General features: G+C 43.5%; 2 protein-coding genes across 2 annotated transcripts in view; one reads left to right on the top strand and one right to left on the bottom strand.

The window, feature by feature from the left end:
* Positions 1-15,000, top strand: part of LOC311013489 (E3 ubiquitin-protein ligase RNF182) — a 315,914-nt gene that overhangs the window by 125,688 nt on the left and 175,226 nt on the right. The gene's annotated exons all lie outside the window — the stretch shown is intronic.
* Positions 3,408-15,000, bottom strand: part of ccdc102a (coiled-coil domain containing 102A) — a 72,284-nt gene continuing 60,691 nt past the window's right edge. Inside the window, exon 10 of the mRNA XM_084018148.1 lies at positions 3,408-8,285. Within this exon, the coding sequence (XP_083874274.1) occupies positions 8,153-8,285 (133 nt within the window). The 3' untranslated portion in view covers positions 3,408-8,152. The remainder of the gene's footprint in view (positions 8,286-15,000) is intronic.

Below are 15,000 nucleotides of genomic sequence, written 5' to 3'. Positions count from 1 at the left end.
AATTCAGTGCAATAAAAATGAATATAAAGGCAGAATATAAAGGGAGCCGTCATCACGGCTACACTGGAAGCAGAGAAAGAGAAGAAATCAAACGGGCCGCGATCCAATTACTTCTCACAACACAAGGAATCATTTCACATTGTTTGCTTTTTTTGTAGGGATACGGCATGAACGCTGGCACACACACAACGGTACAGGCATGCAAGGAGATGCTGTGGTAGCTGTGGAATAATTATAGCGGGATCAATGTAATGTTCTGCCTTCCTGCTGTCAGCCATTACTGGCCTAATAAAGACGCTGAGAAAATTAACATAATGAACTAGGCTCCAGGCTCTGTGTACACACACACACACACACACACACACACACACACACACACACACACACACACACACACACATCTGTGGAAATCAAATGGGACAAACAACCACCTTCAACACATAGATTGAACAGCACACACACCCTCAGCACATTACAGTGTGTGTCAGGCTTAGCCAACAGTTTTCAGAATTATCTTCTCTACTGCACTCATGGGATCGAGCTAAACATTAACACACACACACACACACACACACACACACACACACACACACACACGCACACAACATCATCCACAGCTAACAGCTTGAGTGTGTGGGCGCGTTGTGTGTTTGCAGTTACCCCAAGGGCACCGTAGCGGCTACTCGTACAAGTTTGTGCGTCTAAACTGACAATATACAACTATCTGTATTGTGCCAAGTAAGCACACACACAAACACTCACACACACACACACACACACACATGCAAACAAAGTGCAGGGCCAAAGTCGTGTCTATGATTTCAGTCCTTCTGTCTCCAGCCTGCACAAGGGTAAAACATTCATTATATGTCTTGGCTTCTCACACACACACACACACACACACACACATGCACAGATTAATGAATATGATCTCAGAGGGAGATGCGAGCGGCTCCCCCATGCTGTGTGTGGGGAGTCAGGCTGAGGTTCAATCTCATTACTGCGTCTACTCGGCGCAGGACGCCACAGTCCGCTCTGCCAAACGCACCACAAGAGTGAGTGTGAGTTTAACGCTCGTTCTCACTCCAGCCTCGTCTCCCTTCCAACTCTCTGGCTTTCTTAGCCGCTCTGTAATCACTCTGCCTATTTATCAGACCGTGGTTGTTATGAGCACTCTGATGAAAGGTATATTCAAATATGTCTCTGAAAAGCAACTAAGCCTGCGTTTTTATTGTGTTTTATATTATATCCAACAGAAGGATCATGTGATTAGGCGTGCGTGCGTGCGTGCGTGAGTGACCTTTGCGTCTGTCTTCTGCTTCTCCCACATTCATGCTGCAGTAAACTGCATTTTATGTTTTGTGGCCAGTTAAGTCTGCATGCTCGAGGACGTCGGGTGGTTTTGGTGACTCACACTTTATCAAAACACCTTTTATTGACTGTTTTATACCGACATTGCTGACTCCTCTCTCACTTCTGGGGCCGCTAACTGAGCGCATCTCTGAGCCCCCATCCACAACTCTGCACCCACCATGTAACTGTTTGTGTTGTGTTTGGCTAACAGGATTACCAATTCAACGTATCGTTTTGGACGGTGCATTTGGCTAACAGAACCACCTTCACACACACTGCAGCTTAGCTGCTACAACCGGGCGTGGTGAGTTAATTGCCTCGGTTTAAGGCGAAGCGCTGCCTGCTTCAGCCATAGTTTCGGCTTCTGGTCTAAAAAACACTGATAATCTGCTATACATGATATAAATGTTATATATAAAATATAAAACATATCAATGGCTCATTGTTTTGGTGTCATCTTGTCTCCCAGCAGCACCGCGTTTTCCAGCAGCAGGGAGCTGTATTCAGAGCAAAGACTCCCACTGTACACGACCTGCTCGGCAGCAAACTGCCGACGGACACATTTAGAGACGAGCCGGGACACACAGGGAAGCATTAAGCAGCTAAAGATAAAGGCTTGTTTTCACCGGAGTCGACGGAGAGCGAAAATAGAGCGGAGAGAAGGTGAACGTTGGAGTGATATTCTTCTTCTTCACACTGGGTGGCATTTCCCTTCGTTACCATGAACACACACACAGCAGTTTATTTAGACTAATTCAACACAAATAGTCTGGAGCACCAAAAGTGGATGAATCCACCTCTGAAAATAAAATGTCCCCCCGTTTGAGCAAGACAGACGAACACATTGTGTTCACTCTTATACTTTACAGTAAACAGGCAATCGATTGATCAGCTAATAAGGTAATGTAAGTTCTATGAGGTTTTTTTCAGTCTACTCTCTGGAGCGCCGATTTCACTTGAATACAGATTTTGCTCATTAAGGTGAGTTTACTCATCACGAGGGCTACGACTCAGCAGGAGTGTGTTACTGTCTGTGCTGTTACGTTTGAAATAGCTGTCAATTATTAAGCATGATGTTCTTGGTTGCATTGTGGGAAATGTAAGATTCAGCTTTGTTGAAGTTAGACTAATATTAGGGACGAAATGTTGACTATCGTTGGAAATGCAAAACTAAATTGCTTTAAGGCATATCCTTATAGCCTTATTACCAATTATTATATTGCGATTCTATTCATTCATACGTAACCAGTGGGCTAAAGAGTGTTTAAGGACAGTCAAGGCTCCTGAGGTTGCCATGACTTCTCTTTCATTGCTTTACACAGGACCCAAGGTCAGCTCCTATACAATACAGGTTTTACAAGATAGGAAGGCCGGACATAACGTTTGTTTTGATGGTTCAAAAGATTACATCACAACCTTGAAGGATGGACGTCACGATACACAGTTATTGGTTGGTACAAGGGGGTGTAGGCATGTCAAATCACAAAGATAAGAATATTGGACTTTGAGTTAAAAAATATTTTGTTAAATGGGTGAATAATGTGACTAGGGATGTGATCTAAAACTAATAAATATGATCCATAGATCTCAAGGTCACGCAGACACGGCACGTCCTCATGTCCTTTGCAAAACATGAAAGTGTGAAGTCGATCGGATGAACGTTTGTGGAGAAAGGTCAGAAGGTCATAAATACAGTCGATGAAACCTTCCATTTTAGTTCCTTTCATGTAACCAGTTTGCCTTCCAGTCCGCTCTGGTTTTCATGTTTAATGAACACACTAGAAAATATCCTGCCAACATTTAGCTGCAATTAACATTGATTAGGCATGAATATCACCGTGGCAACCGTAACAAATTCCTGCTGGTCTCTGAAGAATAACTCACTCAGCCTATTTTGGAAAAATGTACGTTTTTAGAGAACAACTTTGAACCTCGTTACCGGCAGAGAGGCACTGCTGAAAAACTGGGGAAAAAAATAACTCTGAAATATAACTCACATTATAAATACGGCGGGGAAAAAAAGACACAGTGACTCCAGTTTCATTATATATACAGTTGACATTTATAGAGCTAATACAAAACCACTGTGGTACAGATCATTTATAAAAACTAAACCATAAACAACAACAACAACATAAATAGTTCAGAATCCTGATCAGTAAAAATATCTTGGTCCCCTTCCAGCGTGAGAGGTGAGGCCGAGGCAGAGTGACTGTAGACGACGGTGGAAGAGAAATGACGGTTTTATTGCTTTCACAACTGCATGTAACCGCTGCGAGACTGGAGCTCTTTCACAGGCAGGAGATTAAGTCCAGCCAAGTTTTGTACAAATAAATTAACTCTTCGGTCCGACACCCGATGCATCCAAATGTCCCCCTACTGTTGAATACGTGGGCCATAAAGGAGCCTGTGAGTATTAAGCCTACAGGAATTCGACTGGCCTGGGTTTCTGTGTGTGTTTCATTATCCCACGGTGTCTAAATGCTGCTTTGGAGGCGTTTCCAGCCCGTCTGAATCCACTCCTGAGGGTATTACTGGATATAAATACTTGGGATTTGTGGGATTTTCCTGCAGGAAAATCACATTATTTTAAAATACTGCACCTCAGCATAAACACGGCATAAAACTCTTACCTTCACCAACAAACTCAACAACAGAACTTTGAATGTGTTTCTAACCTTCACTGTCTCCGAGGGTTTGGCTCCACCTGTGTGAACGCCAGTTCTGTTCTACCTCAACCGGCATCGGACAACAAGACGAGTTAGACTGGGAACTAATTGCAAAAATTAAAAACTGAACCAAAGCTAAACCTTCAAGGGAACATTGTCCACATATGATGTGGATGTTCAGTCAGTGTTGAAGGTAAATGTAGTCCACTGAAGCAATAAATCCATCAATGCGTTGTGTACTGACCCAGAAAGTCAGCGGAGTTCTGCTTCTTGTGGAGTAGTGCCCCACAGTGCCTCCATATACCAGGATGCATTGCGTGTAAGCTTCTGGCCCCCGGAGGCAACCTCAGCCTCTTCTCCCTGTATTATGTTCGGCCGTATAAATGCTGCTGAATATCTGAGGCAGCCAAAATACTTTAAAATGTATCGTCTTCCATAACATCCTCTGCACTCATATTGTCCTTGACAGAAACATATCTAGTTTGCAAAACAAGCGAAGAGAAGGAAGTTGGGTTTTTGAGGGGTATCTAGAGGCGGGGACTACGAATCCAACCTGCCAACGACGTCACTCTCACATCAAATGACGGCGCTGGACGAAGGAAGAACAGATTCTGCTGCTGTGAACTCAGCTTTCTGGAACCAAACAGCACTGAGGAATATATTGCTTCAATCGACTACATTTACGATTAGACATTCACATAAAAGGTGGTGAATTTATCGCTAAACCTTGAATGCATCAAGGAACAATATTCAGCTTTGAACGTCCAGCTTTTAATATCCAGCACAGTCTCGTTGCAGATCAATGAATTGTCACGGAATGCAATCTATTGGGATCCTTTTTGTGGCGGACACAAGTACTAAACGCACCCATGTGACTATGCAATGGTCAGAGCTAATGGCATAGTATTAAATAATGAGAGACGACTAATGATTGGCGGGTGGGAGGTGTATGGTCCAACAACACAGTACTTTTAACCACAAGACTGAATCTAACACTCATTTTGTTGCTTCAACCGAACTGTACAGTTATTTTAAGGCCAACGATGACCTTTTCCATTAACCTTACTAAGTGGTTTTATTGCCTAAAACAACTTCTGTTTGGAAAAAGAACGTGGTGCAGGCACGGACGCTGCTTCCAATTAGAAAACATTTATTTTAAAGCCTGAAAGACACAAAAAAGGTAGGAAATAGCATCAGTAGATTAGAATTTCGTGACCAATTCACAAACTTCTGTGAGACTGTTTGTATATTACGTATATGATTAAAGACGGGTCCCACCAGTGACTTCACCCCCGACAGCGGATCCACTAATAGCACAGATTGGAATGAAGATAGCAGTTTAAAATGCTGACTCATCCAGCCTTGAGTGGTTCATATCCCGTGTCGCTGAAACACTCATCCGCTGTATCCCATTCATTTTACAAGGATGCTTTACATTCTCTCACTTGGCTCCTGCTGATGTACATATGCTGTAAAACCCACTATTACATGTGTTTATTGTCACGGAGCAGCTCCAGTCATGCTGGGAACACACTACACCATTAAAAAAATGCCTGGTCACATCACAGTGGATCATCCATCTCGTTGGGAGGCGGTACTGCCACATCCGCTGATGAACGTCATGCACGGGGGCCTTTTCCCTCAAAATATCACAACGTTGACCTCAACTTCTCAGAGAACACAGATGTTTGGGAAATGTTGGGAAATGACAGAAAGCGATACAGAATACCTGAGAGCCTTGAATTGTCACCTGCTGCCGGAAATTTTGTGTTTTTCCTTTCCATACATTTCCCTCAAAAATCATCAGAATGCAGGGAATTTTATGTGTTTGAGGCAAATACATAAATAAATGTGCTGCTTAATGTGTCCCTCCCCCCATTGTTGAAATGAAACTTCTTCAAAGTGGCTTTCTTTGTTCAAAATCGCTGCTAATAATATAACCCAGAATAATAATCACAACATTAATATTCAGCAGAGGCGTTAGCCTACATTTTAATTGATGGGGGGATTCTGGGGGGGCTGGATAGAGGATGAGGGGGGGAAACCGGCCTCGACCAGTATGGAAATCTAATTTTAGGTTCGACGCCGGATGCCCTTCCTGATGCAACCACCCCCATCCAGAGCGTGTGGGGAGAAAACAAGCGCACCCAAGAAGAAACCCATGTGGGCAGAAAGAACAAACAGAGGCGACAGTGCTCCCCACTAACCTGCTGTCTCTATGCTTTTTCAGATCAAAATGGGCTATAAGCAGTATTATCTAGTTGTATCATTAGCTTCCAGTGGAGGCTGTGCAGTAGTGATGCGATAGTTGACCTATAACCCGCGTACAGAAACACTTCTTTCTCTTCCCCTGTCTGTCATTCTCTCTAAAAACACACACACAGCGAGTGCCACGGTGCTCAGTCCGGACAATTATGCTACTATGATGCATAAAATTGGCAGCTCGAGGGTCGGGTTCGGGTGGCGGATTTTTTTTAAAAAACCTTGATCCGCGTATCGCTGCTGCCGAGGATCGCTTCTGACTCGTGGGATCCAAGCATTTCCAATAACTCCGGAGTGTTGTAAAGTCCAGAAGTCACGATTTATTGAAAAGTCCGAGAACAGGTTTTATCTGACAAAATATTCATCTTCATTCCAGATTTTTTGGTGTTAAAACCAAATTTTCATGGAGGTCAAAAATGTGTTTGCTCTGCTGCTTGCAGCACTCAAAGGGTGTGTGTGTGTTCCATTTATATATATATATACCGGTATATATATATATATATATGTATATGTGTGTGTGTGTGTGTGTGTATATGAGATGGAAGGTTTGAAGGAGATATTTTCACAGCAATATAAAGCAGATATTAGAGAGGGAATCGTGACGTATATGACTTCATTAACATCATTAGCTCTAATCAGCTAAAAATACTAAATTTAATCTCGAATGCCAAGACTTATTTAATCAAAGCATTTAAATAAAATTACAGTCATTCATTTCTTTTTCATTTGAATTCCGTGTGACAACAGGTGACAATAAAAAGTATAAAGATAACATTTAGAAGTTTACAACGCCTGTAGTTGCCATACCAGTGCTCTCCACCCTCAGAGGCATTCATATTGACATTTTAGGAAAAACAAATGCACTGTGTCAAAAACCGTCACTGTCCGTGCTTCTAAATTATACAGTGATATAAATTTGCGGCCAAACCGCGCAGCCGTGAACTTATGAAGTTATTTAAGCCTTTGCACTCCCTTTTTTATTAATCTTTCATGCATCTGAACACGTCCCTCGTTTTAACAAGCCATAACCCAACTGAAGGGCAGCATTAACCACATTCGCTACGGAGCAAAGCGGAGGTGGGGCGTTCTCCCAGTTTGGGAGTAACAAAAAGAAATCAGCAAGATCAGAAGCTTCTGCTCCACATGAACCGTGGCCGTCTATCCAAGAGGCAGCTCTAATGCGGCTCAAAGGGGGTGTAGTGTGCTCCCAGCATTTCTTGTGAACTTTAAATACACGGGAAAAACGGACTTTGAATCTTCGATATTTGGGTAAAATTCCTAAAATGTATCAACGCTTTTAAGCTCGTGAAAGGCATCGTCTCCACAGCTGACAGCTATGAGGGAAGTAACCGTGGCGATGAGGCTGTTTGAATACAGTAGCACAGTTCAGACGGGACGTGATGATCTGAGGTAAGAATGAGCGTCGGCCTCTGCTTTAGTGGTTTGGTGGAAAGATGAAGAAAGATCTTTTCACTCAGTATTAACGTCTGTCACACGCCTGCCGGGTTTTATCTTGTGGCTGTGAGTCAACATGTGTCTTAATGTGTATGGAAATGTGTGTGTGGTTCATGATAATTGGATAATTCATCATTAACATGGGCAGCAATCAATTAGCTAATAACTGAATTCAACAGGGACACGTGGAGATAAAAGAGTGGGGATCTTTTGATCCGACTCTGTGTAAAACATGTCCCGTAACGTTGGAGTGGTCCTTTAAGGACTCGCTGGTTGAGCAGAAGACAGCCGCTTCCTGTTGCAGAACGTTTCTGCAGATACAAAGTTTTCAACAGTACTCTACTTCTGTATGTGACTGCTGATGTCTGTAAAAGTAGATCCTGTATCATTAAATGTGTGTGTGTGTGTGTGTGTCATTGGATCTGGAGCTGCAGTTCCTCCTCCTCCTCATCCATGTCGCTGGCCGGACCGTCGGGGTTTTCGGGACTGAACCGGGCCGATCGAATTTTCCCAAACAGACCAGGACTCTGCTGCTGCCGCCGCAGTCTGAGAGGGAGGGGGGGAGAGGGAGAGAGAGAGAGAGAGAACGGTGTTAAAATAGCATTACAATGCTGAAGAATATGACAGTACTGCATATCATTTTTACATTAGACACACTCTGCCCTCAGTGTGCGTTTGTGTGTGTGTCAAATAAGTCAGAAAGTCAAATAAGAGCGTCATGGAGGTGAGAGTTTTGTGTTGTTCTGAATTCATCCAACATCTCACAGTCCACCTGAGATTTAGTTCCAACGTCTAACGGCTACAGTTACTGGTAGGGATGTAACGATGCATCAAACCTTGCCATTAAAAAAACCCCGTCTCTGTGCCGTCATGAGACTGTGATGAACTCTCCCACGATATGAAATGGTTCTACCGTCCCTCTCAGTCAATACGCGTCTCCATCGTGTGAAAACTGCACCGTTGTTGTTTGAACAGCAGAGGCTGCAAACATACTAGTCAAGCACTCAGATTCCCATCATCCTTTGCGTACAAGCGCTCGCTCAGACGCAACGAAAAACGACGAGGACGAGCATCAACTAAATTAATTAATACGAATTTGAACTTGAGAAGCTGACGTGTGGGAACATTTTGGTTTTCCCATTTCAAGAAATGACGATAAGGAAACTCCCCATGTCTTCTCCCGGTCCGAGTGTTTCTTCTACGTTTCCCTCCCTGTGACTCTACGGCCAAATCCTCTAGTTCAGTCTGTGCCTGCCTGAGATCTGTCTCTGTAAGCCTGTTTTTGATCCTCCCTTGTGTTCTCATCTGCTCCCCTCTCACCTGGATCCCTGCTCACCCACTCGTGACTCCGTTCCTCCACCAGAGCAGTGATGGAGGAACTCCTAAGCTCATTACCGTTACATTAGAATACTGCTTGGTAATTTGCCGTGTGGCCTCCTTTTGTCTTTAAGCTGACGCTAAACACTGACACACATAAAACTATTTGTAAATCCTGCTGGACGATAATCAGCTATAATAAGAGAAATAAATCTAACATGAGAAGACATTTGGCACATCAGCACCCAGAAAAGCTCAGACTAAAACAACATACTGCGAGGAAAAAACTTCAGCCGGGCCAAAAAGACCTGAAGCATTCGAAGCCCCGTTTCCTCCAAACGGTCTGAGAGCTGAAGAACTAATGAGATGCAGCGGTGAGAACGTGTTTAAAGACTTTCTGTGGTTGCCACAAACTCACACCTGCACATGTGCAGAGACGCTAGCAGAGCAACAGGAGCTACGACGTGTTCTTTCTAGAGGTGTTGTGATGTTTTGGAGATGTTTGTGCTTTTATTTATCCGTCATCATCATCAAAACAAACCGGTAAGTGCATCCGAGTGGTTTTCTGATTGCACATCGATCCTCACTACTTGGAAAGATCTTGTGCCCAGAATGTTTTATCTTTTTTTTTACTTCCATTCATCCCTTTTCCTTCACGCACTCAATATGCGTTATGATTGTCAATTTACACACCGCTGTCTACGTGACAGTACAAACCGGGGGCGTTGCATGTAAATGACAGTAATATTACTATTCATATCGGCAGCGATGCAAATTTGCGACAGCTGCGACATTTTGTCAATAAATTTGTGCAGGCAGGGGACCAACATCAGCATCCTATTGACCCAGAGAGGTGATGGTACTCGTTACAAAAATGACTGTTAAAAAATACATTTAGATGAGTTCTGACCGACTGGTACAGAGATCAGTACCGACTCCGGTTCAGCATTAGACAACAGCACCTAAATATATGGAGACGGCACTATATCGACTGTCTGAAGCTGAAGCAAGTGACATCTTTTAGATCTCTGGGTTCATTTCTGCTGAGGACAATGGAAATACGAGGGAATATGTGATCTACATGCCAGAGTTGATTTCAATGAGCCACAAAATGATGGAGAAAAAAAAATGCAATTTCACCCTGGGCTGTATGCATTTCCAATTGATTTAAAAAGGCAATGACTATTGATTTTTTTTTTCAAAGATGCAAGCTAAGTCTATTATGAAACAGACCCTGGAGATAGAATTGGCCACACTAGATTCTACACGGCGTTCTGTCTTGCTGCCCTCGTTTTCCCTGAACACACGAGTTGTCAGGACGGTCGGATGGTTTGAGGCTCCGGCTCTCTGAAAGACAGTCAATTTTAATCCTCTTATGCATTTCGGTCGGTTTCTTCCCAGATCCAAGACTTTCTGAACACACTCTCTTAAAGATGCTAATCACATATTCCAACTCATTTTTAACCTCAACAACATCCGTTTTGCATTCCTCGGGTACGACATGTGAGAAAAGCTGTGAAGCTAAACAAGGCAACAACAACAAAGAGAGTAAAAAGCCACAGTGGCACCTGACAAAGAAGAAGAGCTTTACTGCAACACAAGTAGAATGTTCCCTGGAGGGCTGGGTTGTGTGAACTACTGCCAGGTGAATTTCTTACAAATAAACCAGAATTAGCCTTAAGAATGACAAATGGCACTCACTGTATGTACATTGCACGTCCTAGTTTGACTGATAGATGTTGATTCGTCTAAATTGAGGGGAAATCTTAACCTATTGGCCCTTTCTGTTTGTTACATCTTAATATTAGACAGATTAGACGGTCTCAGATTTACATCTGCAATGTAATCTTTTAAGTGGGCACTATATAAGGAGTTGTATTAATTTAAAGTAAATTAACAAAAATACTTTTTGTAATACGTTGCCAGTTAATGACTGTAATGCCAGTTCATTTTCTGGTGTCGAAACAGTGATTTTCTTGCAGTGTAACTGGTTGAAAACTTCTTTTTTTTTTTTAATAACGATCAATAATTTGAGAAAATGTGATAAAAGCCATACAGGCGACTCTACATGCTAGAAAACATTCTGTGCCCTGGTGTCCCACGCTGCCATTCAAACTCTGGTGTGGACCAAACACTTTAAAAAGGTTGGTCAGCAGGACATGATCACATATTAAGTCAATGCAAAGACACAAATAGACACATTGTGTGACGCTGTATCAAGAAAGCCCGTCAGCGTTGAGATTCTCCTCCTCTCCTCCCTGATATGCTGACATTGCTAAATCAGAAATGGATGAAATAAATATTGTATCTATTGTAGTTCTCTGATGGTGCCTCATATTAGTACAGAGACCGACCTAAACCGGTCTGAAAAGTCCTTGTGAACACCATCCAGGAGGAAGACATCACACTGACTTCACATTTGACAGCTGTGTGGGAAACCACATCAGTGATTCAGGAAGGACCGTGGACAACGGACTGAAGGAACACCAGAATCAGACCATATCGGCTGTCTGAACAGGGAGGACATTCACATCCGACACCAGGACATTCGTATCCGACCAAAGTTCCTCACCAAGGTCGCGTGATAACAACCGAGCCATCTCCATGACAACGCAGCAAACCACATTTACATCACTGGCTTAGATTTAGATTGGACACTTTCCCCCGACGGTTCCTCCTCTCTGATAGTTCCTCCATCACAGCACCTTTTGATCCTCTCCCTCTCCTGTTATCAGATGTTTGTCAGTCAGCATGCCAGGTCAGGTAGGTATAACTATCGTAACATCTGGACCACAACAACAGCTCGGCCACTAAAAGCTTTTCTATTGAGTCTGCAAACACTTATATGATATAAATGACTGTCAATCTATACAGAAAGAGGATCAGGGAAGGTAGAGACAGAGATGTCTGCCATCCACTTGTTTCAAGTGTTGCGGTCGCTCTTTTTCAACGAGTACAAAGAACCCCTGCAAGAGCAACAGTGTGGCCGCGATGCAGCAGATCATGTTCCACAGATGGAAACACAAGCAGCCGCTGATTGAGTGTGTGTGTGTGTGTGTGTGTGTGTGTGAGAGACAGAGGACTTTGTGGTTGCCACACATCTTTAGTGCAGACCAGCTTTAGAAAACCCCCATGGGACAGCTCTGTCGCCCTTATGGCCCAGGAAGGCATGCCATTATGAAAATAATGAACAAATAGAAACTGAATTGGAACTAGAGATTGAGACCATAAAATGTTTACAATGTATAAAGGCCTAATGCGGTAATACATCAAGTGAGAAGTAGGGCCAGGGCTCCAGACTAACTTTTTGCATTGGTTGCACTGGTGCGCCTAACTTTTTTTCTTAGGTGCACCAGCACAAAATTAAGGTGCACCCACATTTTTCATCGCGTCGCCTTTAACGCCAAAAGGTCACCTTTTTATCGCTCTCCTTTTACATAATGACACCCCCTTATGGCCTAGGTTAACTGCAGCACCATCATCACCCAGAGGAACCGTTTTCTCCAGCCAATCTGCACACTGATGCCCAAGCGCAGTAAATGCTTGCTTTGTGGCACAATAAAAAGATCATACAGGTCACTAGCCTATAGATTGCAAATGGAAAACTGTTTATGTGATCTTAGCCTAGCCTAATTATATTTTTACTTAGGCTATTCATTTTTAATAATAATATTAGGAATAGGCTACTATACAATGTCCTATTCATTATCTCTCATGCTGTAATGTGGACCTTCAAACACTGTGCGTGTCCATGCTCCACCGGACATGTCCAATTAACATGTTGACCGGCCTCCCTTTATGCAAAATGCAGCAGTAGACAATAACGCACTCCTCCGTAGAGACGTCCGTGTCGCCGTCAGTCATGAATGACGTGAACGTGGCGTTTCCAACCTCCGCAGCTGTCTTGTTCTTTAGTGTGTCGGCATTTTTTTCATCAGAATAATTTCGGACTTAAATTTAGTGAACGGCAACTCCTCCTTTGCAATATTGTATGCGACGTTGAATTTTATAATCATTTCAGATTCCTCAGCGGACGTGATCGATACAGCCCGACGCTGAAATGCAGCTGGATGAGGGGCCACTTTATTAACACACTTATCACGGCATGTAGTATTCTTTTTGGACATATTGCGCTTTTTCAATGTCTCGATGCGAAATGTTGTTGACTCCTCCACAAACGCACTATTACCGGCCAAATGCTGACCACACTCCCGACAATAAATGCAGTGCATTGAGTCCCTTTCTTCATCGTACATCAGCCAGGGAAATTGCTTCAACCAGTCCTGTCTGAAGGCATATTTTTGGGCTTTTTAATTAGTCTCGGGGCGAGGCTTTCTGACTCTCTTCACTTTCAAAGAAAATCGAAGCGCTCATTGTCGAAGCGCTCAGGAGTACCTGCTCTGCTCGCTCGCATTTTCGAACTGACACAATTTACAGCAGTGTGAAAAGGACCACAGCCAATCAGAGGCAAGGACCCGCCCGAGCTCTGTCTCTTATTGGTTTAGACCACGATACCGTCAGGAGAACATAAAGAGATGCTGCGCTTATGATTTTTTTTTCACCCGAGCAGCGTTAGGTGCACCAGTGCGACCTACAATTTTTTTCAGACGCACTCATAACAATTTTGGTCGCATATGCGACCAAAATGGTCGCACTCTGGAGCCCTGTAGGGTAATTTTCTTATAGACTTCCATGCAAATTGACTTATTTTTGCAACCAGGAGTGGCCCCCTGGTGGCCAGTAGAGAGAATGCGAGTTCAAGACACTTAAAGGAGTCATCACCTGGTTTTATACGTATCCAGCCCCCCTTGGATCGCTTTGGATCAATTCGTAAAACTTATTAGAAAAAAAAAAAAAAAATTTAATCAAACATTGAGCTTGTTCTGACCCTTTTTCGTACCGCGATTTTATCACGCGAGATTACGCGCGAGGTTTTGACTGGTCCGGATGTGCATTGTATAATATGTAATGAGGCGCGCGTTGATTCGCCGCAGGAAGGACAGAGCCGGGGGGGCTTGCCTGCATGCAGACTCCAAAACATAATGGCGGCGCTTCGGCGATTTCAGGTAGCGGACGGGGCGGGGTTGGGTGGTGAAAGAGGGGTGGGCTTATGCAAGTAGCCGCCACGGTGACGTCACCGAAGGCGCAGAATCAAAATCTCGTGCTTTAGGAATGCACACCCTTGTGTGCTATTCCTGTTCGGAAAAAGAGCAGAAGCGAAAAAACGGCGCCACTTTCAAACTCCAGCCTTTCAGGCAAGTTTCAACTGAGATCAAACACAGATATGCATGTTTTAACAAGAGAAATTGCGATTTCCTGGTGATGACTCCTTTAAGCCTGAGCTTCACTTTTCAGAACGGGAGGTTGTTGCCTGCATTGAACGGATGCTTCTTCTTTGTTGGCAACAACAAAAAGATGTTTTCCCAATCAAACGTACATGTCCACCTACTTATTTCCACAAACATCCAGTCAGATGCGTGCCGAACCCAACGGCAATGTGTTTCCCCTGTCACTTTTCCACCAAGAAATTCTTGGGAATATTATACTTTGCAGGGAAATAAAGGGTTCTTCAGCCATTTTTTTTTCATTTTTGGTCAATGACACCGACGACGGCAGCTGCTGGTCGCAGGGGCAAAGCCTGCAGTTTGTGTTTCATCTAAAAATAAAAAAAAGAAAATGCTGAAAAAAACCAACCCAAACTTGATTTTGTCTTGCTGCTACAATATTTCATTTCACAATTCATTTCACACATGGCTCAGAGCGTGCTTGGCAGCTACAAGTAGGCTGTCAGCTTCACATCACACACACACACACACACACACACACACACACACACACACACACACACACACACACACACACACACACACACACACACACACACACACACACACACACACACCTGGACCTGATGTTGAAGCAGCGCCGCTGTGTGTGTTTGACC

This window comes from Eutrigla gurnardus (genome assembly GCF_963514095.1).
Source record: "Eutrigla gurnardus genome assembly, chromosome: 1".
NCBI lineage: Eukaryota > Metazoa > Chordata > Actinopteri > Perciformes > Triglidae > Eutrigla > Eutrigla gurnardus.
This window is presented reverse-complemented; position numbering and strand designations above follow the sequence as displayed.